A 25,285-nucleotide genomic window follows, 5' to 3' on the forward strand; every position below is an offset into this window, starting at 1 on the left:
TCGTTTCCTGTCAGCAAGCATTAGCTACTGCAGTAGCAGAGAACAATGAACGGAAGTATGGCTACAGCACTGTCTCAAGCATAACCGTCCGGCGCTACACACGGACAGGCGCCTGGCAATGAAATAATTCTTACGGGCTACTAGTGGTTAAAACATCGACCACCCTACGACGTGATATATAACTATAGTGGTGTTCGGCAGCCACGACGTTTGCCGACACAAAATAGCATCCGTGACGTTATCCTACATTTATATGTTTACTCCGCAATGGAGTACGTTGAAACTGGCACCGCGGCAAAACCTCTGGGATGATTTTGGGATCAGCGGAGTTCCTATAGCCGTCGTAATACCGTGATTTACATATCTCATTGAATCCTTAATGATTTCGTCCGAATGACTTCTAAATCAAGTACAAGACTACGTCCGTATTTCGTTTTTTTTCTTTTTTCAGCTGAGCATATTCTCCTTCTACGACGTGCATTCAAGTTCTAAGGCCTCCGATATTTTTTCTAATTAACTACTCACCCGAAATCGATGAAACTGGCGTTACTTCTCGACGTAATCGCCCTGCAGACGTACACATTTTTCACAACGCTGACCTGACGCCATGATTCCATGGCAGCGGCGAAGGCTTCTTTAGGAGTCTGTTTTGACCACTGGAAAATCGCTGAGGCAATAGCAGCACGGCTGGTGAATGTGCGGCCACGGAGTGTGTCTTTCATTGTTGGAAAAAGCCAAAAGTCACTAGGAGCCAGGTCAGGTGAGTAGGGAGCATGAGGAATCACTTCAAAGTTGTTATCACGAAGAGACTGTTGCGTAACGTTAGCTCGATGTGCGGGTGCGTTGTCTCGGTGAAACAGCACACGCGCAGCCCTTCCCGGACGTTTTTGTTGCAGTGCAGGAAGGAATTTGTTCTTCAAAACATTTTCGTAGGATGCACCTGTTACCGTAGTGCCCTTTGGAACGCAATGGGTAAGGATTACGCCCTCGCTGTCCCAGAACATGGACACCATCAATTTTTCAGCACTGGCGGTTACCCGAAATTTTTTTGGTGGCGGTGAATCTGTATGCTTCCATTGAGCTGACTGGCGCTTTGTTTCTGGATTGAAAAATGGCATCCACGTCTCATCCATTGTCACAACCGACGAAAAGAAAGTCCCATTCATGATGTCGTTGCGCGTCAACATTGCTTGGCAACATGCCACACGGGCAGCCGTGTGGTCGTCCGTCAGCATTCGTGGCACCCACCTGGATGACACTTTTCGCATTTTCAGGTCGTCATGCAGGATTGTGTGCACAGAACCCACAGAAATGCCAACTCTGGAGGCGATCTGTTCAACAGTCATTCGGCGATCCCCCAAAACAATTCTCTCCACTTTCTCGATCATGTCGTCAGACCGGCTTGTGCGAGCCCGAGGTTGTTTCGGTTTGTCACACGATGTTCTGCCTTCATTAAACTGTCGCACCCACGAACGCACTTTAGACACATCCATAACTCCATCACCACATGTCTCCTTCAACTGTCGATGAATTTCAATTGGTTTCACACCACGCAAATTCAGAAAACGAATGATTGCACGCTCTTCATGTAAGGAAAACGTCGCCATTGTAAGTATTTAAAACAGTTTTCATTCTCGCCGCTGGCGGTAAAATTCCATCTGCCGTACGGTGCTGCCATCTCTGGGACGTATTGACAATGAACGCGGCCTCATTTTAAAACAATGCGCATGTTTCTATCTCTTTCCAGCCCGGAGAAAAAAAAATCGGTGGCCCTAGAACTTGAATGCACCTCGTACAATGACCTTGACTTCCAACGTTATTCCATTTATAGTACTACCGAGCGAGATGACCCAGCGGTGAGACACTGTATTCTAATTCGAAGGGACGGCGGGCCAATACCCACACGGCCATCGCGATTTACGTTTCCCGTTATTTCCGATAATCGCATAAGATGACTGCTGGGATGGTCCCTTCAAAGGGCACTGTCTGTTTCGTGCGCCATACTCCCCCAATGCGAGCTAGCGCTCCGTCTCTAATGACTTCTTTGTCGACTGTACGTTAAACTCTAAACTTACTTCTTATTTTTTTAGTCCGAATTGCATCTGTCATAGGTTTTAGGAAATGTATAATAGCACATATAAAAAAGTCTTTTAACGTTTTATAAATCACTGGATACTGCATTCAAAAATAAATAAATATAAAAATAAATCGCTCCTTTACGTATTACAACTGTCAATAACCGCGTTCTTAATCTTGAACCGGTCATAGAATATTGTGGAAGTCCAGATAATGTGGGATGACATGTAGAGAAAATAACTGGAACGAACCTCCGTTACTATGTACACTCTCTTGAAAGAATCGATATCAATATGGCAGCTAATGATACTCTTTCCTGTGACGTTATAACATAGAGCGCCGCATGTAATAACGTACACACGAAAGTCGAACTGCAGCACCATGAAGGAATCATCAGACAGAAAAGAAACTCTGTGCTCGTATTTTTGTGGAATGCATAACTGTTCCTGGATCCTATAAAGCAGTGGCTCGTGACTAGTTCAGTATAACGAAATAAACAGTCATTATCTAGGAAGTGCTTCGTGGAACTATCAAAGGTGTTCCATGGCATGGCACAGCTGTTATGTATTAAGAATCGATTATTCCATTTCACAGTGAAAATAGGATGTTAGGACATCGTGAGGCAATCTTTCTCGCCAAGGATTCGAGTACAGTTAGTTGAATACTTGACAAAGGATGTCAGGTGAAAATTCGGTAAAAATTGTACACTTTCTCACACCCACGCAAAAGCAAGCCCACACACACACACACACACACACACACACACACACACACATACACAGACAACACAACACAAAATATACGTCACAAGGTAGAAAACAGAGAAAGACAATTTCTTCTTTCGTTAATACCGCTGCTGCTCTTCACAAAGATATTTCTGCTACTGTAACCTGTAAAAGAAAAGCATATCCACATATCTAAGCAATTCGGTTAGAATTCAAACACACTTAACAAACAGTTCAGACAGTTCTCAGACAGATGGTATTTCCCTTACTACAGAGGCAGGATGGTATTTGAAGGCAATGTACATTGACAGGAATGACTGCACTGACAAATAACAAACTCCAGCATTCAAGCATCTACTGCAAGTCATGACTGAAGCAGGCAATTACTCCCGAGGATGAGTGTTATAGTCTCCTTCTCAGATACCCGCCGATGTCAACGGGAACGTAATATTCCTGTTTCAGTGGTTATGACTGACGATGTGAGTGTCACAAGGTGATTTGTCTCTTTTAATAATGAATTATAAAATTTTTGTGTTGGGTCTCATAAAAAGTTTCTCCCCCATTTCGTTTTTGCACTGTCGGTAATTTCATTTCTGCCACGTAGCAAACAATATTGTTAAAATTAAAACTTGTATCGTTAGGTATATGAACAGAATTTTAACAATTATTTGAAGAAAACAGTTAAAAACTGGTATACTGTAGTTATAAAATGATAGTAAATAGAAAGTAATCCACGTTATTTGCTGTAATAACTGAAATGACGTCTTATCAACAGCATAAATGACGATGTACTTGAAATAATCATGAAAATGAGTAACACTGAATTATCAGACTAGAAAGTTTTAAATGTATTCTACTCCGTTGCGAATCGGAAGAACAATATTGTGCCGGCTCACCGAGGAACTGATGAAAAAAAATTCAGGGACGGTTAAGAGCGGATCTACTATGGACAAAGAAAGGACACTATTTAGTTACAGTGTGAAAATAATTCCGCTTTAGCGACCCGTATAGCATAAAAATGCCATGAGACTGACCGTCTCAACTGTCTGCCGATTTGTACCGCTGGCTGTGACGTCAACATTTAGGATTGCAAATGCCTGGAACGCAGTCCAAAAGCCTTGAGACGACCAAAAGAAACTCTTTGGTTGAATGGTCAGCATCGCTAAGAAGCAGGAGGCGCGCCTGATATACTAAACTGCTGGCCATTAAAACTGCAACAACAGGAAGGACTGCAAATAAAATGCATGGCTCGAACCGAAATGCGCATCGAGTCGAACTGAGCTTTGATGCCGGTTGCGGATTTGTAATTCTATGATAGTTAAACACTATGCCGAAGCCCAACAACTGTAGTGGCTTGCGAGGAACAGCTTGTCTCCTGGCAAACCACTACAGGATGATTTCAAGGTGTGAGATTCTGGGGAACGTGCTGACCGGGGTAACATGTAAATAGCCTTTGTATCGATGTAGGTCAGGACAGCTGAGGAAATATGCGGTTTTGCGTTACCCTGTTGAAAGACAACGTCACGGAGACCTCGAAGATATGAAGGCAGGGCACAATCAAGGCCCATAAACACCTCTTCAGAAATGTAACCTCTGCTGTCTATGTTACCAGCTACACGAAACTACACGAATCAGAGGTGAACATATTACACACTGAACAGTACCCCACATCACTCCGCCAGGTGATGCCCATTATAGGATGACAAATGCAATCTGTAAACGTTCGATCTCCTCGTGCTGTAAACCGGACATACTTTGACCGATTTTCAGATTCAAATGTGACTGTCATTACTGTTTTTTAGTTTCTGCGATATTTAAGTTAGTGAACACGGGAGCTGCATGAAAGGATTACATACTATAGTTCAATTCTTTTATCTTGGCGGCTCGCGCATGCCCGCCCAGGCGCGGGAGATTGCTGCGCTGTCAGTTGCACGCGCCAAGCGAAGCAGCGTCATAGTATAGTATAGTTCGCAAGCTTACGTTTAGGGGGGAGCGTGCAGTTCATGAAGTAAAGCTACCACGGCCGCATTAACCTTTTAACCCATTAACCCTTTGGCTTTAAAATAAAGCCAAACGCGCCCGGTGTAAATAAAACTTTTATAACAGTCGCGAAAGACGGAATATTTCTCAATATTACATACGACATCTATCTGGTACTTAAATTAAATGAGATATTGTTATACAGTAAATTTTATATGAAATTTAGGTATCTTGTCCACATTTCATTCTCAACATTGTGGCAACTAAAATCGACCATACGGAAAGTATACGCTATGGACTTTTACCTCTGCAAACTCTTCAAAATTTCGTGCAATGGTTTACTACATTTAATGCTGCACAATAACTGCGTCGAACATCGAAACAAAATTAAGTCATTTATGGGGGGGAAGGTATCAGTCAAGAAGATGTGTAAAAATGAAATTTTTGGTCCAAATAGTTTTTGTTAAATCGAATGATAAGTGTGTCAAAGCAGTCGGAACACCACGTGTCTGCACAGGCGAGCAGTGCAGTGATGACAAAATCACGCACAGAGAGGAACGCGGGGAGCACGTCTCTGCAGCAGCGAAAGGGTTAATGAAGAGACAAAGCACTAGAAATTCCAAAAAAATTACATTGAAACGAATAAAATTCATGAAGTAAGACACTCCAATATTGTTTTTAAATATAGAAAATAATAAGCACCACAAAGGGTTTGAACTCATAACTTTCCGCTTAGCATTCCAACACCTTAACCATTACGCTAACACAGCTCGCCAGTCAATAAAATTCCTTGAGGACTATAAAATATCACGCAAAATACCGACAAACACTGTTGGTATGACTATGAATTACTCACGCTTCGTCGAAGCACAATAGGAAATAAACAATTACCGCTATTCTTTATTGCGAAAAAGCGGTTCGTGAGATTGATACAAACACCTTTCCTTGCTATCGCCTGAATTAGGAGTCTTATTGCTTGTTTGGTTTAATTAATTAATAGAATATGAAGCAATTGGTATAAAGAATGCTTTTTCCAAACTTTCTATAAAAGAAAGTCTGCTATCAAGACATTGCTTTTGTTCAATTACTTTATTTATGACTGAACGTTTCTAAAACTGAAGACACTCGTCTGTGCTCTGCACTGCAGTCGAGCTCTGGCAACGTCGTTCTCTGTTCATTGGCTGACTGTGTTTTGTGACGTCAGATGCGCAGATCGAACCTAAACTCGGCCGCCGTCATAATTGACGCGCACTTTAATTGGTACAATGCATTTTCTAAAAAGCAGAGGAGTTTGAAAAAGTTGCAGGTGGTCAAAGGTAGCGTGGATTTGGGGATATATTGACCGGCCTGTATTTCCGCCACAACTGTTAACTTCCAGTCCATTTGTGGTCAATATTTCAAAAACACGGTGAAACTTCGTCCACCCAGAAATAAATACAATGATCTAAAGTTATTTTAAATGATTTATTATGCCTCAAAAGAAAAAAACTAGTAAGGCTCACAAATCAAGTAGTACGATCCGTCATCAAAATTGTAAATATAATGAAAGGTACTAGGGTGGAGTACCACAGACATATAGTTCCAAATTTAGCCAAGTATAATAGCTTAAATTTCGCCGATGTTAAATCTAGCTACTCATTTCAAATAACCGGTGCAGTTAAAACTAAGGTTATCCAATCTTTATTTATTAAGCCAATACCTGTCACTTGTGACTAAGTAAACGTAATTCCTCCCTTGCGGAGACATTTGACGTGATATGTAATACCTGAATCACTGCGTGAATCACAATAAGTTCCAATTTGAGCAATATATGTGACTGACACTTGTTTTTCTTAGTTGTAGGCGTATTAACAATTACAAATGAGCTTTCGCCAATATACCGATGATTAATGTTTGTATTCGTTAGTTACGCACTGTCACTGGCGCCTGTACTGATTAATAAATTGCGTATTTATAACCCTCGGGTAACAATGACCAGTGGTCAGAGTAAACCCGAAACAGAGAAATGACGTACTTGGTCTCAGAAATTTTAATACACTGGCAGTTAAATACAGGTGAACAGAAATCGAATCAGTGGTCTGTTTTGAGAATTAATCGAGTAACAAATATGATATAGTTGAAAACACCGATGGGTTTGCAGTTAAATGATATCGGTGGCTTTTCCACAATCTGATTTTAGTACACTGTTTCATAAGCGATTGTAGGTTACAACAGGATCGCAACTGATGCGCTAGAAAATCGGCACTGCATGGTGCCATACTGATGGAACTTTATCACCAAACAGCTTACGATTGACATCCAATTGAGCCCCACGGGGTAGCCGTGGTCTAAGGGCGCCTTGCCACGGTTCGCGCGGCTCCCCCCATCCTCCCTCGGGCACGGGTGTGTGTGTGTGTGTGTGTGTGTGTGTGTGTGTGTGTGTGTGTGTGTGTGTGTGTGTGTGTGTTGTCCTTAGCGTAAGGTAGTTTAAGTTAGTTCAAGCAGTGTGTAAGCCTAGGGACCGATGACCTCAGCAGTTTGGTCCCATAGTCCTTACCACAAATTTCCATTTTTTTTACATCCAACTGAGAGCCAGCAGGGAGCTACAAACTTTTGGTGTGTGAGTGGTCAAACTAAACATGGAGGTCAAAGTACACCCGGATTGCGGTAGCTTCTATACATTGATACTTACACCATGGTGCTGTAAGCAGAACGGGGACTCCTTTGAAAAGACGATGTGATGCCTGTGTCCAGCGATGTTATTGGGCGCACTACGGTCGGTGCGCTGCGTCAAGGGAGACCGTAACGGTAGTCATCGGGCTGGCAGTCCTCGGTGTTCCGAACATTGTCGCACTGTCCATCGTGTGGGTTCTTGTTTTCGTGCAGAAAAATCCATTTCGACTGAAGATACGTACGTGGCACTACGATCACTTACAGCCGAGCAAAAAATATGTCTGTCGTATTCGGCGCCAGTAGCGTGATAACCTACTTAGTGTTGAACACCACTACCCTGAACTCAGCGATTCCATATTCGCTTAACAGCTGAGGGATCCCGACCAACACGACTACTAATATAGTGGGACTATAAGCCACAGTCCCAATAGCGTACGGTCCTGGGCACGGTCGAATTCCGACGCGTGTTGTTAGACGTTTCTACTTCTTACAAGAGGCATAACACTATCTTTACACAAACAACCAACGGTCAAAAGCGATTTCCTAATTAGAAATTCGCTGCGGAGGTGGCGTCACTCCTACCCCCTTTACTTGATTGCCGTGAAATACTATTCATTTACATATCCAATCACATAGAACTACCTCAAGCCAATTTGACGTCTTCTGCATGCAGACTTTGTAGTGTTGCAATTTAATAACCAGCGGCGTTCATTTATTTGAATTATCTTTACTTCACTGGTAGTTGGGAGGAAGAAGAATTACAACGCTTGTACCAGTTTTTCCAGGGTTAGGGAGGCATACAGAGGTCCAAACTTGTGTGGCTACAAGCTGATGCAATGAGTTTGTGTTTTATTTTATTAGTGATAAAGGTTTCCGATTTTCTTAAAAAAATAGTAAAACGGTAAACATTGCATCGCTAATATTAGCGGCCGAAAGGGCGGGCCAATCACAGGTTGCTGCAGTAGGAGTCTGCACGAAAAAGAGCTCTAAATGCGAATCTGGAGGGACAGCATTTCAAGATGGAAGAAGCAAAAAGTTTTATCACCAACGGAAACAAGTTACCGTAAACGGTAAACAACCGAACAGTGACCCGGCTCCGTCGAGTTAATGATTTAAAATCATTACTAATAGAAACATCATCACAAACTCCTCTTCAAAAGTTAGGGAACGGTATCACTTTCAGCACTGGAGGTTTCCTGGCGATATTCTTGGGCCGGCCGTCGTGGCCGAGCGGTTCTAGGTGCTTCAGTCTGGAACCGCGCGACCGCTACGGTCGCAGGTTCGAATCCTGCCTCGTACATGGGTGTGTGTGATGTCCTTAGGTTAGTTAGGTTTAAGTAGTTCTAAGTTCTAGGGGACTGATGACCTCAGATGTTAAGTCCCATAGTACTCAGAGCCATTTGAATCATTTGAGATTCTTGGATAAAATTCTCCAGATGTTCAAGTCGCTTTCACATTTGAGTAGAAATCCGAGCTTTCGGAGAACAGATTCTTCATTTTCTGGGGATGACTGACGGTCTTGAGCGATGTATACCTCTTATACAGTGGCCTTCTGGTTTACTCTGGTGGAGTGACGTCATCTGGGATCGTGATTCGCATACATAAATGAAAAAGTCCGCGCTAGTGTCGGAATACCTACAGAGAGAAAGAATTCAGAATTGAACGTCAAAGAGGAGAAATTGGTCTCCGGCGATCTCTGTTACCCTTCCACTCCACAATTCCGGGCTGGAGGGGAAGGAACGTGGTGTACTTACTCCACTGCCTATATCCTCCATTGGTGTTCGAATCGTATCATTTCACCTGTAGCAGGCAGCCTGAAAACGTCACTGGCTATTACATTCACAATTTCATTGTCGTAAATTACCACAAGCCCCGGTACTTAACAGAATATTATGTCCTCCCATAGTTGTTGAACATAAAGAGGGTGTTGCGAGTCGACCGAACAGATTACTCTCTCAGACGGCTTGCAGGCACTCACGGAATCGAGTAGATGAGGAATCTCCTAGCTCAAATAGCTCTCGTCTGCTTCAGTTTACACAAAAGCGCATGTGGTAAGCGCATCTTGAGGACGCTCTTGTTGTAAACCACAGTGCAGTCAAGATGCCTAATAAGGTAGATGACCATCTAGTAACGGTGATCACTTGAGATATAGTGGAATAATGTAAAAATACACTTTGTAGTGTTATTTCTCTTGAATATGAGTAGCGTGAACCCCAACCTGAGCGTATTCAGCACATATGGCTGCTATCTATGCAAGTTTAGGGGTAAGGAGTGCTTCATTTTCGACACCAAGTTCCGCTTTCACATGAATCTCTTATGGAGAGACGGATTTCACTATATGGCCCAAGGTCCTTCGGAAAAGCTCTTCAGAACAAAGTTTTACCCGTGAAAAGTCTTCACTGTTAGAGAGATGTATGCGGTGAAAATCCACAAATTGTACATTGCAGATAGATCATTCCTGGTACTGTTCGATTTAAGTAACAGACGGATGGTGAAATATCCTCTTGGAAAATTTCATCACAGGATGGAATCAGGAACAATATCTTTGTAGTAATGGAAAAGGTACATCTCATTTCACACAAAATGACACCGGTCGTCTTAGAAAGAAGAAAGGAAAGACTGGCGGTATTTTAGCGTCTCGTCAGCAACGAGGTTATTAGAGACGGAGCACAAGTTCAAATTGAGGAAGAATGCGGGCAAGAAATCTCTCGGCTTCACTTCGGGATTGGCCTTGAGAGGCACACCCTAAAACCTAAACCTGGAAAGCTGGGCATGAAAACTGAATCACGCTCCTCATAAACGCGAGTCGACTTTAACCACCTCATTCTTTGCTATTCGAGAGTAAAGCGAGAAAATATTTCCAACTGATCGAAAATCTGATGCTGTGTGATGCTGAAGCAAATTGGTCGCAGTAAATAAGGAAGTCGCTTAAGTGGATGGCATCAGTGACTAGTAATCCAGGGAAAATAAAATTCCGCGTGTTTAAAGCTGATCGCCAGGAGTTCACAATCCACGCTTGCTGCCTTTATAAAACTGCAGTTGATATTATGAGGTGACGCACTGTACCATGTTACTACGTCCTTCCCAGCATTTCCTGAACAAAAGTTAGGTAGTTACTCAGGGTTTACCGGCCATCTGTCAAGCCCAATGACGTAAGCAGTGAGATGCCCAATTTTTTCACCTTAACAACTTTCGAATATTTAAAGGTATTTGTAACCCCCTTCCAGCAAGACTAATAGTGGTGACCAGGCAATCATGAAAGAAAGACCATCGTATTTCCGCAACTTCATTATTCACTACGACCTCGACGGAGAGTGGAAAATGTGTGTGTGAATTCCTAAGGGACCAAACTGCTGAGGTCATCGGTCCCTAGACTTACACACTACTTAAACTAACTTATGCTAAGAACAACACACACACCCATGCCCGAGGGAGGACTCGAACCTCCGGCGGGAGGGGCCGCGCAATCCATGACATGGTGCCTCTAACCGCGTGGCCACTCTGCGACGGAGAGTGGAGAGTGTGATAAACTTCCTGGAGGAGCGCCATTCGAGGTATAGTAACAACAGTACAAAAACGTAATTTTGTCAGACAAAAAAAAACAGTTATTTTACAGAATTCTTCTCACATACATCCATTGTTACTTTTAAAAAGTTAATATTCGTATTATGGTGATTAGTAAAGTTACAAAACCACTTAAACCTCTGTTTCACGAGACCCTGATTACTATTTGTCTGGGTGAAAGGAGACTACAAATATCTTTAACGATTAAAAAGTTGTCGAAGGTGAAAAGGCTAGGTGTGTCAATATGATTTGTCATTTTCGATTATTAGTACGTTACTCTCTTTCCACCTTCAGTTCACCACACTCCAAAGGGCGAAACGTCATCGATACTGTCACCAGTTAGCCAAATGACACCGAAAATTGTGGGTTTGAGATTGGTATCACTTCTTTTCGATTATTTTTTCATGTTATTCCCTCTCCATACTCATGACAATCAGAAGGGCGAATTTCATCGACACTGTCAAGAGTCAGGCTGCCAACATTGAAGATTATGGATTCTCACTGAAATCGGTAGTTATCGACTATTTTTACGTCACCTCCATTCCATTTCAGCTTCCCATATATACAGGGTGCCCCAAAAATCACAGACAAAATTTAAGGACCGCACTCCAAAACAAGAAAAAATGTCCAATAAGCAAGGTCTCTAAAGCGCATACATTGAGAAATGTGACCACTTGTTTGTCTTCGATACTATGAAACACATCTCTTATACTGGACATCCTTTTCTTGTCATATTTCGGTAGGAGATAGTATGGACCAAAACAAGAAAAAAAATACAGTAAACACGAGCCCTTGTTCAGTATAAGAGATGTGTTTCACACTAGTGAAGAAGACAAATGCTCATAGCTCTTAAAGCATGCATTTTAAAGCCATTGTTTACTAGACACGTTTTACTTACTTCTGTGTAAGGAATCTGTTCTTAAAGTTTGTCAGTGCTTTTTTTTTTTGACACGCTGTAGTTGTAGTAGGAGTGTCTAACCCTCATACCATGTTTTTCCAGGTAGAAAGTCAAATGTATATCAAGTCTGGTTAACATTAGTCCAGGATTTCCGTATTAATGTTTACGTAACCCCATATTTTCGCGTCTTCCACCACGAAGAAGTGTGATAAGGTCTTTTACCATCTTGGTAATCGTCTACGGGTACTAAATCATTTGTGTACTTATTTTGGTTGAAAGAGGGATTAGGAAATAAAACTGATTTACTGTTCACTAATTAAGAGCCGATGACCACCAGAAGTACACTGATAGCCATTCAAACTGTACACTAAGGTGACATGCAAAAAACATCCAATTTGCATGAATTGTAACTAATTCCAGCGCAGTCACTACTAGTAGGCAGGAGTAACGCAAAATAACAGATTTCGAAATAAGTAACCATAAGAGATAAAAGCGACGGAAATCGCTCCAGAGAGGGAAAGCCACTGGACCTGATGCGATACCAATTCGATTCTACACAGAATATGCGAAAGGACTTGTCTCTCTTCTAGCAACAGTGTACCGAAGGTCTTTGGAGGAACTAAGCGTTCCTAACGATTGGAATAAAGCACTGGTCACATTCCCGTTTTCAAGAAGGGTCGTCGGACGCACGCACAAAACTAGAAGCCTGTATCTCAGATGTCGATCTGTTGTAGAATTTTGGATCAAATTTTACGCTCGCGTATTACGACATTTTTGGAAACCGAAATTCGACTCTATAGGTATCAACAAAGGTTCCGAAAACAACTATCATGTAAAACTCCGGTCGCCCTGTTCGTCCGCGAGACCCAGAAAGCAGTAGATGCAGGCGCTCAGGTCAGTTCCGTAGTCCTTCACTTCCGAAAGGCATTCGATATAGTTCCGAAGTGCATCCTGATGAACAAAATACGAGCGTATAGAATATCAGACCAGCTGTGTGTTTCGACTGACGAATTTCTAGCAAACAGAACGCAACACATTATTTCGAACTGAGAGAAGTCTTCAGATGTAAAAGTAACTTCGGTTGTGCCCAAGGGGATTGTTGTGGGACCATTACTTTTCGCAATGTACACACATCAAAAAAGTTCTGCATCATCTCGGTTCCCAGAACTCCTGAACACAAACGTCGACTGTGGATATTGTATCACAGACACAGCCACATCGACTGTTCAGAGACGTCACTAAACCCGCTCAAAGATGTAAACAACCATGCATGAGCAGCGCCTATTAGACGGAGGGGGTCCGACAGCCGATCAGTGTCCAGGCTTCTCGGAGTGAACCAAAGCGATGTTGTTCGGAGATGGATGAGATACAGAGAGACAGGAAGTGTCGATGACATGCCTCGCTCAGGCCGGTCAAGGTCTACTACTGAAGTGGATGGCCGCTACCTAAGGATTATGGCTCGGAGGAACCCTGACAGCAACGCCACCATGTTGAATAATGATTTTTGTGCAGCCACAGGACGTCGTGTTACGACTCAAACTGTGCGCAATAGGCTGCATGATGTACAACTTCACTCCTGACTTCCATGGCGAGGTCTATCTTTGCAACCACGACACCATGCAGCGCGTCCGCCCTCGGTAACTGAGTGGTCAGCGCCACAGAATGTGAATCCTAAGGGTCCGGGTTTGATTCCCCGTTGGGTCGGAGATTTTCTCCACTCAGAGACTAGGTGCTGTGTTGTCCTATCATCATCATTTCATCCCCATCGAAGCGCAAGACGGTGAAGTGGCGACAAATCGAAAGACTTGCACCCGACGGGAGGCCCTAGTCACACGACGTTTACATTTATTTACCAGGCAGCGGGGTATAGATGGGCTCAACAACATGCCGAATGGACCGGTCAGGATTGGTATCACGTTCTCTTCACCGGAGACGTGTTTGGAGGCAAACCGGTCAGGCTGAACGCATTAGTCACACTATCCAGCGAGTGCAGCAAGGTGGAGGTTCCCTGCTGTTGTGGGGTACCATTATGTGGTGCCGACGTACGCCGCTGGTGGTCAGGGAAGGCGCCGTAAAGGCTGTACTATACGTGAATGTCATCCTCCGACCGATAGTGCAACCATATCGGCAGCATACTGCCGAGGCATTCGTCTTCATGGACGACAATTCGCGACCCCATTGTGCACATCTTGTGAATGACTTCCTTCAGGATAACGACATCGTTCGACTAGAGTGGCCAGCATGTTCTCCAGACATTGAACATGCGTGGGATAGATTGAAAGGGGCTGTTTATGGACGGCGTGACCGACCAACCACTCTGAAAGATCTACGACGAATCATCGTTGAGGATTGGGATAATCTGGGCCAACAGTGCCTTGATTAACTTGTGGATAGTATGTCACGACGAATGCAGGCATGCATCAATGCAAGAGGACGTGCTACTGGGCATCATAGGTACCGGTGTGTACAGCAGTCTGAACCACCACCTCTGAAGTTCTCGCTATATGGTGGTGCAACATGCAATGTGTGTTTGTCATGAGCAATAAAAAGGGCGGAAATGATGTTTATGTTGATCTCTGTTCGAATTTTCTGTATAGGTTCCGGAACTCTCGGAACCGAGGTGATGCAAAACTTTTTTTATGTGTGTATATAAACGACTAGGTACATCACGTCGGAAGTTGCATGGGGTTTTCTGCGGATGACACTGTTGTAGACACAGAAGCCGGGACGTTAGTAAAGTTTAGGTAAATGCAGACCGACCTGCAGAGGATCCACAATTGGGACAGGGAGTGGTAATTGAGTCTCAACATACACAAAAGTAACGTGTAACGAATACATAGAAAGAGACCCATTATTGTAGGATTACAAAATTGTCGAAGAATCACTGGAAGCCGTTATTTCAATAAAGCATCTATTAGTATGTTTATGACACGACCTAAAGTCGAACGATAAAATAAAATAAATCGCTGATATGGCGGATGCCAGACAGAGTCATTGGCAGAATCTGCAAAAAATATAGTCTGTAAACAAAGCAAGTAGCTGAGAAAATCCTCGTGACAAATACTTGTATATTGCTCGCTAGTATGGGATTGATGGAGGAAATAGGTCCAAAAAAGAGTAGAACGTTTCGTTACAGAACCTTCCTGGCAGATTAAAACTGTGTGCCGGACGAGACTCGAACTCGGGACCTTTGCCTTTCGCGGACAAGTGCTCTACCATCTGAGCTACCCAAACACGACTCACCACCCGTCCTCACAGCTTCAATTCTGCCAGTACATGGTTGAGCAGTTGCCCGCGAAAGGCAAAGGTCCCGAGTTCGAGTCTCGGTCCAGCACACAGTTTTAATCTGCCAGGAAGTTCCATATCAGCGCACACTCCGCTGCTGAGTGAAAATCTCATTCTGGTTTCGTTACAGGTTCATTTAGTAACCGCGAAGTGCCACTTGAGATTCTCACCCATCTTCATTGGCAAACGCTGCAATAGCGGGTTGTGTATCACTGTGGTTTATGCTAAAATTCCGAGAGCGTACTTTCGTAGAAGAGTCATTTCATAAATTTTTCCCTCCTAAGTATATCCGGCGAAAAGACGGTGAAGATAGGTTTGAAGGGATTCGAGCCCATAGGGAGGTTTACCAGCAATCGTTTTCCCCACGAACGATACGGGACTGGAACAAGAAAGGGGGCGAAATGACAGTGGTACAGAAAGTATCCTCCGCCAAACACCGTAAGGTGGCTTTCGGAGTGTAGATGTAAATGCATACAAGGAATCATTCATTACAAAGCGGGTTTCTATTTCAGAAATCGCATTTGAATGATATTTAGTTGTGAGGAGATCGTGTTGTTGTTGTTGTGGTCTTCAGTCCTGAGACTGGTTTGATGCAGCTGTCCATGCTACTCTATCCTGTGCAAGCTTCTTCATCTCCCAGTACCTACTGCAACCTACATCCTTCTGAATCTGCTTAGTGTATTCATCTCTTGGTCTCCCTCTACGATTTTTACCCTCCACGCTGCCCTCCAATGCTAAATTTGTGATCCCTTGATGCCTAAGAACATGTCCTACCAACCGGTCTCTTCTTCTAGTCAAGTTGTGCCACAAACTCCTCTTCTCCCCAATTCTATTCAATACCTCCTCATTAGTTATGTGATCTACCCATCTAATCTTCAGCATTCTTCTGTAGCACCACATTTCGAAAGCTTCTATTCTCCTCCTGTCCGAACTACTTATCGTCCATGTTTCACTTCCATACATGGCTACACTCCATACAAATACTTTCAGAAACGACTTCCTGACACTTAAATCTATACTCGATGTTAACAAATTTTTCTTCTTCAGAAACGATTTCCTTGCCATTGCCAGTCTACATTTTATATCCCCTCTACTTCGACCATCATCAGTTATTTTACTCCCTAAATAGCAAAACTCCTTTACTACTTTAAGTGCCTCATTTCCTAATCTAATTCCCTCAGCATCACTCGATTTAATTTGACTACATTCCATTATCCTCGTTTTGCTTTTGTTGATGTTCATTTTATATCCTCCTTTCAAGACACTGTCCATTCCGTTCAACAGCTCTTCCAAGTCCTTTGCTGTCTCTGAGAGAATTACAATGTCATCGGCGAACCTCAAAGTTTTTACTACTTCACCATGAATTTTAATACCTACTCCGAATTTTTGTTTTGTTTCCTTTACTGCTTGCTCAATATACAGATTGAATAATATCGGGGAAGGGCTACAACCCTGTCTCACTCCTTTCCCAACCACTGCTTCCCTTTCATGCCCCTCGACTCTTATAACTGCCATCTGGTTCCTGTACAAATTGTAAATAGCCTTTCGCTCCCTGTATTTTACCCCTGCCACCTTCAGAATTTGAAAGAGAGTATTCCAGTTAACATTGTCAAAAGCTTTCTCTAAGTCTACAAATGCTAGAAACGTAGGTTTGCCTTTTCTTAATCTTTCTTCTAAGATAAGTCGTAAGGTTAGTATTGCCTCACGTGTTCCAACATTTCTACGGAATCCAAACTGATCTTCCCCGAGGTCCGCTTCTGCCAGTTTTTCCATTCGTCTGTAAAGAATTCGCGTTAGTATTTTGCAGCTGTGACTTATTAAACTGATAGTTCGGTAATTTTCACATCTGTCAACACCTGATTTCTTTGGGATTGGAATTATTATATTCTTCTTGAAGTCTGAGGGTATTTCGCCTGTCTCATACATCGTGCTCACCAGATGGTAGAGTTTTGTCATGACTGGCTCTCCCAAGGCCATCAGTAGTTCTAATGGAATGTTGTCTACTCCCGGGGCCTTGTTTCGACTCAGATCTTTCAGTGCTCTGTCAAACTCTTCACGCAGTATCTTATCTCCCATTTCGTCTTCATCTACATCCTCTTCCATTTCCATAATATTGTCCTCAAGTACATTGCCCTTGTATAAACCCTCTATATACTCCTTCCACCTTTCTGCCTTCCCTTCTTTGCTTAGAACTGGGTTTCCATCTGAGCTCTTGATATTCATACAAGTGGTTCTCTTCTCTCTAAAGGTCTCTTTAATTTTCCTGTAGGCAGTATCTATCTTACCCCTAGTGAGACAAGCCTCTACATCCTTACATTTGTCCTCTAGCCATCCCTGCTTACCCATTTTGCACTTTCTGTCGATCTCATTTTTGAGACGTTTGTATTCCTTTTTGCCTGCTTCATTTACTGCATTTTTATATTTTCTCCTTTCATCAATTAAATTCAATATTTCTTCTGTTACCCAAGGGTTTCTATTAGCCCTCGTCATTTTACCTACTTGATCGTCTGCTGCCTTCACTACTTCATCCCTCAGAGCTACCCATTCTTCTTCTACTGTATTTCTTTCCCCCATTCCTGTCAATTGTTCCCTTATGCTCTCCATGAAACTCTCTACAACCTCTGGTTCTTTCAGTTTATCCAGGTCCCATCTCCTTAAATTCCCACCTTTTTGCAGTTTCTTCAGTTTCAATCTGCAGTTGATAACCAATAGATTGTGGTCAGAATCCACATCTGCCCCTGGAAATGTCTTACAATTTAAAACCTGGTTCCTAAATCTCTGTCTTACCATTATATAATCTATGTGATACCTTTTACTATCTCCAGGATTCTTCCAGGTATACAACCTTCTTTTATGATTCTTGAACCAAGTGTTAGTTATGATTAAGTTACGCTCTGTGCAAAATTCTACAAGGCGGCTACCTCTTTCATTTCTTCCCCCCAATCCATATTCACCTACTATGTTTCCTTCTCTCCCTTTTCCTACTGACGAATTCCAGTCACCCATGACTATTAAATTTTCGTCTCCCTTCACTACCTGAATAATTTCTTTTATCTCGTCATACATTTCATCAATTTCTTCATCATCTGCAGAGCTAGTTGGCATATAAACTTGTACTACTGTAGTGGGCATGGGCTTCGTGTCTATCTTGGCCACAATAATGCGTTCACTATACTGTTTGTAGTAGCTAACCCGGACTCCTATTTTTTTATTCATTATTAAACCTACTCCTGCATTACCCCTATTTGATTTTGTATTTATAACCCTGTAATCACCAGACCAAATGTCTTGTTCCTCCTGCCACCGAACTTCACTAATTCCCACTATATCTAACTTTAACCTATCCATTTCTCTTTTTAAATTTTCTAACCTACCTGCCCGATTAAGGGATCTGACATTCCACGCTCCGATCCGTAGAACGCCAGTTTTCTTTCTCCTGATAACGACGTCCTCCTGAGTAGTCCCCGCCCGGAGATCCGAATGGGGGACTATTTTACCTCCGGAATATTTTACCCAAGAGGACGCCATCATCATTTAATCATACAGTAAAGCTGCATGTCCTCGGGAAAAAATACGGCTGTAGTTTCCCCTTGCTTTCAGCCGTTCGCAGTACCAGCACAACAAGGCCGTTTTGGTTAATGTTACAAGGCCAGATCAGTCAATCATCCAGACTGTTGCCCCTGCAACTACTGAAAAGGCTGCTGCCCCTCTTCAGGAACCACATGTTTGTCTGGCCTCTCAGCAGATACCCCTCCGTTGTGGTTGCACCTACGGTACGGCCATCTGTATCGCTGAGGCACGCAAGCCTCCCCACCAACGGCAAGGTCCATGGTTCATCGTGTTATGCCTCGAATAAGAAGCAGAAACGTGTACCAGCATGCTTTGGAATTTGACAGTGCAGAACTGTCACCTACAGAGACTGTGGTTCATCCCAGTCTCTCAAACGTCATGCTAAGATGGCATCGATAGGTTCAGGTGCGCCATACTCAACACCATGCAGGACTTCGATGGCCTCAAGCGTCTAGTGCTCCAGAGCACAGGCGTATTGTCCGCCCGGCCGTGCAGGTCCTTAGAACGGCAGGCCTTCAGTCAGGAGATGACAATGTTGCAGAAAGACAAGTATCGACACGGACAGTGCGACGACGACTGTAACGCCACGAACTGCCAGCACGGGACAATTATTGCGGCAGCAGAGGTAGATACGCTAACAACAATGGTCCCAGGAGTGGCAGCACGCCATCTTTATAGAGTTCCGATTATGTATGAGTCATCGCGATGGACGTATCCGTGAGTGGAGGCTCCGAGGACACCGAAAGTTGTCGTATTGTATTCGTCATCTACATATGAGACCGGTACATGATATGATGGTATGTGGTGCGTTTTGGTACACATCGTGATGACCTCTGGTTCGCAGTTCCGGTGATTTGGACGGGAAGCGTTACAAATCTGACGTGCTATGACCCGTGGATGTGCCATATTTTGTAGCTCTCCTTGACGTTCTCTTCCAAAAAGATAACGCAGCATTCCATGTTCCTTGTGCTGTCTTCTTACGTCGAAACCAGGGCAACGACTGTTGCCCTGGTCAGCACTTTCTCCACATCTTTCATCCACTGAAAAAGTCTGATCTTTGGTTGTCAAGATACTGGCACGCCATCAGTAACCACCCACTGTCGTTGTTGTGACCTTCAGTCCAGTGACTGATTTGATGCAGCTCTCCATGCTACTCTATCCTGTGCTAGCTTCTTCATTTCCGACTATACACGGAAACCTACATCCTTCTTTACCCTCCACGCTTCCCTCCAATACTAAATTGGTGATCCCTTGATGCCTCAGTACGTGTCCTACCAACCAATCCCTTCTTCTAGTCAAATTGTGCCACAAATTCGTCTTCTCCCCAATTCTATTCAGTACCTCCTCATTAGTTACGTGATCTACCCACCTAATCTTCAGCATTCTTCTGTAGCACCACATTTCGAAACTTCTATTCTCTTCTTGTCTAAACTATTAATCGTCCATGTTTCACCTCCATTCATGGCTAAACTCCATACAAATACTTTCAGAAAAGACTTACTGACACTTTAACCTATACTCGATGTTAACAAATTTCTCTTTTTCAGAAGCGCTTTCCTTGCCATTGCCAGTCTACATATTATATCCTCTTTACTTCGACCGCCATCAGTTATTTTGCTCCCTAAACAGCAAAACTCATCTGCTACTTTAAAAGTCTCATTTCCTAAATGTAATTCCTTCAGCATCACCTGATTTAATTCGACTTCATTCCGTTATCCTTGTTTTACTTTTGTTGACGTTTATTTTATATCCTCCTTTCAAGACACTGTCCATTCCGTTCAACTGCTCTTCCAGGTCCTTTGCTGTGTCTGACAGAGTTACAATGTCAAGCCACTACGGTAGATAAACTCATTTATTTATTTTATTTTGACGTCAGGTTCCGTAGGACCAAATTGAGGAGCAAATCTGTAGGGTCATGCAACGTGTCAGTACATGAAATTACAACATAAAAGTACTAACAAATAAAAATAAAATGTTTATGAACCCAAAAAACTTAAGCCAAAATTCTAAGTAAACTCAGTCAACTATACAACAAGAATCAACTTAATTTTACAAGAACTTCTCGACAGAATAGGAGTCACCCATGAAGAAACTCTTCAGTTTCGATCTGAAAGCTCTTGGATTACTGCTACTATTTTTGAATTCTTGTTGTAGCTTATTGAAAATGGATGCAGCAGTATACTGTACATCTTTCTGCACGAGAGTTAAGCAAGTCCAATCCAAATGCAGGTTTGATTTCTGCCGAGTATTAACTGAGTGAAATTGCTTATTCTTGGGAATAAGCTAATATTGTCAACAAGTAATGACAGTAAGGAATATACGTATATATTGAGAAGCCAATATCAAAATATCCAGACTCGTGAACAGGGGTCGACAAGAGGTTCGTGAACTTATACCACTTATTGCCCGAACCGCCCGTTTCTGAGCCCAAAATATCCTTTTAGAATGGAAAGAGTTACCCCAAATATAATACTATACGAATAAACGAATGAAAATAAGTAAAATAGACTAATTTACGCGTCGAACGATCACTTATTTCAGATACCGCTCGAACAGTAAAAATGACAGCATTAAGTCTTTGAACAAGATCCTGAACGTGGGATTTCCACGACAGTTTACTATCTATCTGAACACCTAAAAATTTGAACTTTTCAGTTTCACTAATCATATGCCCATTCTGTGAAACTGAAAAGTCAGGTTTTGTTGAATGTTGTGTAGAAACTCTGAAAACTGAGTCTTACTGTGATTTAGTGTTAGTTTATTTTCTGCAAGCCGTTAACTTATGATCTGCACTATTTGAAACCGAGCCAATGTTGCACACAACATCCTTTACTAGCAAGCTGGTGTCATCAGCAAACAGAAATATTTTAGAGTTACCTGTGATAGCAAAGGGCATATCATTTATATAAATAAGGAACAAGAGCACCCCCAACACTGATCCCTGTGGCACTCCCCCCCCCCCCCCCCCATTTGACCATACCCCACTCAGACCTCATATCACAGCTATTCTCAACACTGTGAGAAATTGCCTTTTGCTGTCTTTTACTAAAGTAAGAGGTGAACCAACTGTGAGCAGTCCCCGTATTCCGTAATGGTCCATCTTCTGGAGCGATATTTTGTGATCAACACTGTCGAACGTTTTAGGTAAATCAAAAAATATACCTCGTGTTCGAAACCTTTCGTTTAACCTATCCGGTACCTCACAGAAAAAAGAGAACATAGCATTTTCATTTGCTAAACGACTTCTACAGCCGAACTGTACATCTGACAGCAAATCGTGTGATGCAAAATCATCAATTAGCCTTACGTACACAGCCTTTTCAATAACTTTAGCAAACACTGATGGCATAGAAATAGTTCTATAACTGTCTTCATTATCCCTTTCTCCCTTTTTATAAAGCGGCTTTAATAATGAGTACTTGAATCGTTCAGGAAACCGAGCACTCCTAAAGGAAAAATCACAAATATGGCTAAATACAGCGCTAACGTGTGCAGCAAAGTAGTGTTCTGCTAGGCACTCCATCATATTCATGAAGGTACTTAGTCTTCAGTGGTTTAATTATTGACTCAATCTCGTCTGTATCACAGAGGAGTATTTCAGACGTCAATCTCGAAAAGGCATTTGCCGAGAGAGTTATACGATTCCATGTAGAAACTAAATTTTTATTCAATTCACCGGCAATGCTCAGAAAATGATTTTTAAATATTGTACATATGTCTGATTTGTCAGTAACGGAAATATTTTTACTACGAACTGAATTTATATCTTCGACCTTTTGCCGCTGACCAGACACTTCCTTCACAATTGACCATATGGTTTTAATTTTCTCCTGTGAATTACCTATTCTATTTGCGTACTACATACTTTTTTCCTTCCTAATAACATTGTTAAGCACCTTACATTACTATCTGTAATGGGCTACTGTAGCTTGATTGTGACTACTTCTAATATTTTGATATAATTCCCGCTTTGTTCTACATGATATCCTTACCCCACTAGTTAGCCACTGAGGCTGCCTTTTACTGCTAGTTCCCCGTTTAGAACGTTCTAATGGAAAGCAATTATCAAACAGCATGAGAAATGTATTAAGGAAAGCATTATATTTGTCATCAATGTTATCGGCACTATCATCATCCTGCCACTCTTGTTCCTTGACGAGGTTTAAAAAAACTCTGTGGTGCTGTTGGATTAACTTTACTACATAGTTTGTAATTATATGTGACATTTCTTTGAGTACAAAACCCTTTTAGTGTTAAGAGGGGGGTTGGGTTGTTTTGGGGAAGGAGACCAGACAGCGAGGTCATCAGTCTCATCGGATTAGGGAAGGATGGGGAAGGAAGTCGACCGTGCCCTTTGAAAGGAACCATCCCGGCATTTGCCTGGAGCGATTTAGGGAAATCACGGAAAACCTAAATCAGGATGGCCGGACGCGGGATTGAACCGTCGTCCTCCCGAATGCGAGTCCAGTGTTTAACCACTGCGCCACCTAGCTTGGTTTTTAGTGTTAAGATTTGTGCATCATGGTCTGAAAGGCCATTCACACTTTTACTAACAGGATGCCCATCTAGTAATGAAGAATGAATAAAAATGTTGTCTATGGCTGTGCTACTGTTCCCCTGCACTCTAGCTGAAAAAAAAAAAAACCAAACAGAATCTGCATCAGATCATATGAATTTAGGAAATCTGCCAACATCCTATGTCTTGCACCATCATATACAAAATTACTATTGAAGTCACCACTTGTAACTAATTTCTGGTACTTCCTATAAAGTGAATCAGAAACCCTCTTCAGCTTGAGCAGAAATGGTCTGAAGTCAGAGTTAGGGGATCCACAAACAACAACAATTGGAAGTTTAGTTTCGCTAAATTCAACTGCCCCTGCACAGAATTCAAATATCTGTTCAGTGCAGTGCCGTGATAGGTCTGTGGTTTCAAATGGAATACTGTTTTTTACGTACATGACCACTCCCCCACCCCACAAGGAACTCATTGAAAAACAGCCAGCTAATCTGTATTCTGGTAAAGGAAGCCTCTGAATTGTATAATTATTTCAGAGTCAACATCTGTAAGCAATTAAAAAACTTTATGTCTAATACCTCTTATATTTTTATGAAATATACTAATTCCTTATCTACTTGGAAACATAAAGTTCTCTGAAGGTGAGCCCTTACTTAGAGGGTCTTCCTTTAAGCAGGTATACCTGTCAGCTGATTTCAGTCTAAAAAAGATGCAACTCCAATACCAAGTATTACTGGAATTTTTCCACGGGTGATCCCACCACCACCCACTGCACTGTCACCTATAAGCTTTTCCAGCCTCCCCTTCCCATACCTATTGAGGTGCAGGCCATGCCTACTGCAACCCCATCTACTGATATACCGGTACTCAACTGGCACCACTGCAATGTGACATAGGGTTAAAGCAGGGTGGAACGAAGTGTGGCATGCAGACTCAGTTCGATTTGATGACCAGCTGGGTTAGAGCGTTTGTTGTTGCCGAAAGTTGCAGCTCTGCTTATCAAATTTCACACCCTAATTTCTTTATTTGCTGGCGTTCCTGGTGTTGCAGTTCTAATGGCCAGAAGTACACTCGGGTAAAAATACGTCAACCGGTCAGACTGACTTATGTGCGATTTTCTGTGGATGTAATGTATCTGCAAATTTACGGTCTGGTAATGAGCATCGCTGGAGCAGTTACACACTCTTGCTGGCGGGATGTGGGGAGTAGCTTGTCACGGCTGACTCTCGGCTTGTCGTCTGCGCTTACCTTGCGGATGGCGCGTATGGCGCCCTTGTGCTGGTTGGTGAGCTGCACGCAGCGCGGCTGCTCCTCCTCCTCGTCTGCAACACACGGACAGCGGGGCCTCAGTCTCAGCGCAGCTCCGGGACCCTCACGCGGGCAGGACCCTCCTTCAGTTTCACCACTACACTCATATCTTCAAAACGAGGTACATGATAACATTCACTTTGACTTCTGAGAGGCGCGTTACACACATACCTTTTCATGGTTTACATAACAGTTTTTTGGACGTGCTTCCACAGCTAGACTGTTGCATGTTGAACAAAAACCTCTGCAGCTGTAGTAATCCTTTATTAAATACGCGACCGGTTTCGTATTGTAAGTTACATCATCAGGTGCAACTATGAATAAAATGAGAAAAGCGATCGTAACAGTATATGCAAAGACCATATCACAGTGATGAAAAGTGTCCGCAAGACTGAATACTTAACACTATAGAGGTCAAACCACTCTTAAGCCCCACGCCATCTCTTAATTTAAAATTTGGAAAACTTCGCAAGAAGCGTTAGTCATGCAGCAAAACTTGCAACGAAACTGGAACCTATGAATAAATGGAACGAGAGAAAAGATTATATAAAAATAACAGAAGGGGGGGGGGGGACGACAATAATCAAAGTATAGTGTAAACTGTACCTGAGCTGAAGCCTGGCCGAGATAGAATTCTGCGACTGCCGCACTCGAATTGACAGGACTTAGGCTGCGAGGGAAGTGGCGCATACACGGGAGCGTAAATAA

The 25,285-nt window shown here is 42.7% G+C and overlaps 1 protein-coding gene across 1 annotated transcript in view; it reads right to left on the reverse strand.

The window, feature by feature from the left end:
* LOC126253138 (potassium voltage-gated channel subfamily KQT member 4) overlaps positions 1-25,285 on the reverse strand; it is a 1,084,963-nt gene that overhangs the window by 180,435 nt on the left and 879,243 nt on the right. Inside the window, exon 9 of the mRNA XM_049954282.1 lies at positions 24,518-24,591. Within this exon, the coding sequence (XP_049810239.1) occupies positions 24,518-24,591 (74 nt within the window). The remainder of the gene's footprint in view (positions 1-24,517; positions 24,592-25,285) is intronic.

The sequence above is a fragment of the Schistocerca nitens genome, chromosome 4 (assembly GCF_023898315.1).
Source record: "Schistocerca nitens isolate TAMUIC-IGC-003100 chromosome 4, iqSchNite1.1, whole genome shotgun sequence".
NCBI lineage: Eukaryota > Metazoa > Arthropoda > Insecta > Orthoptera > Acrididae > Schistocerca > Schistocerca nitens.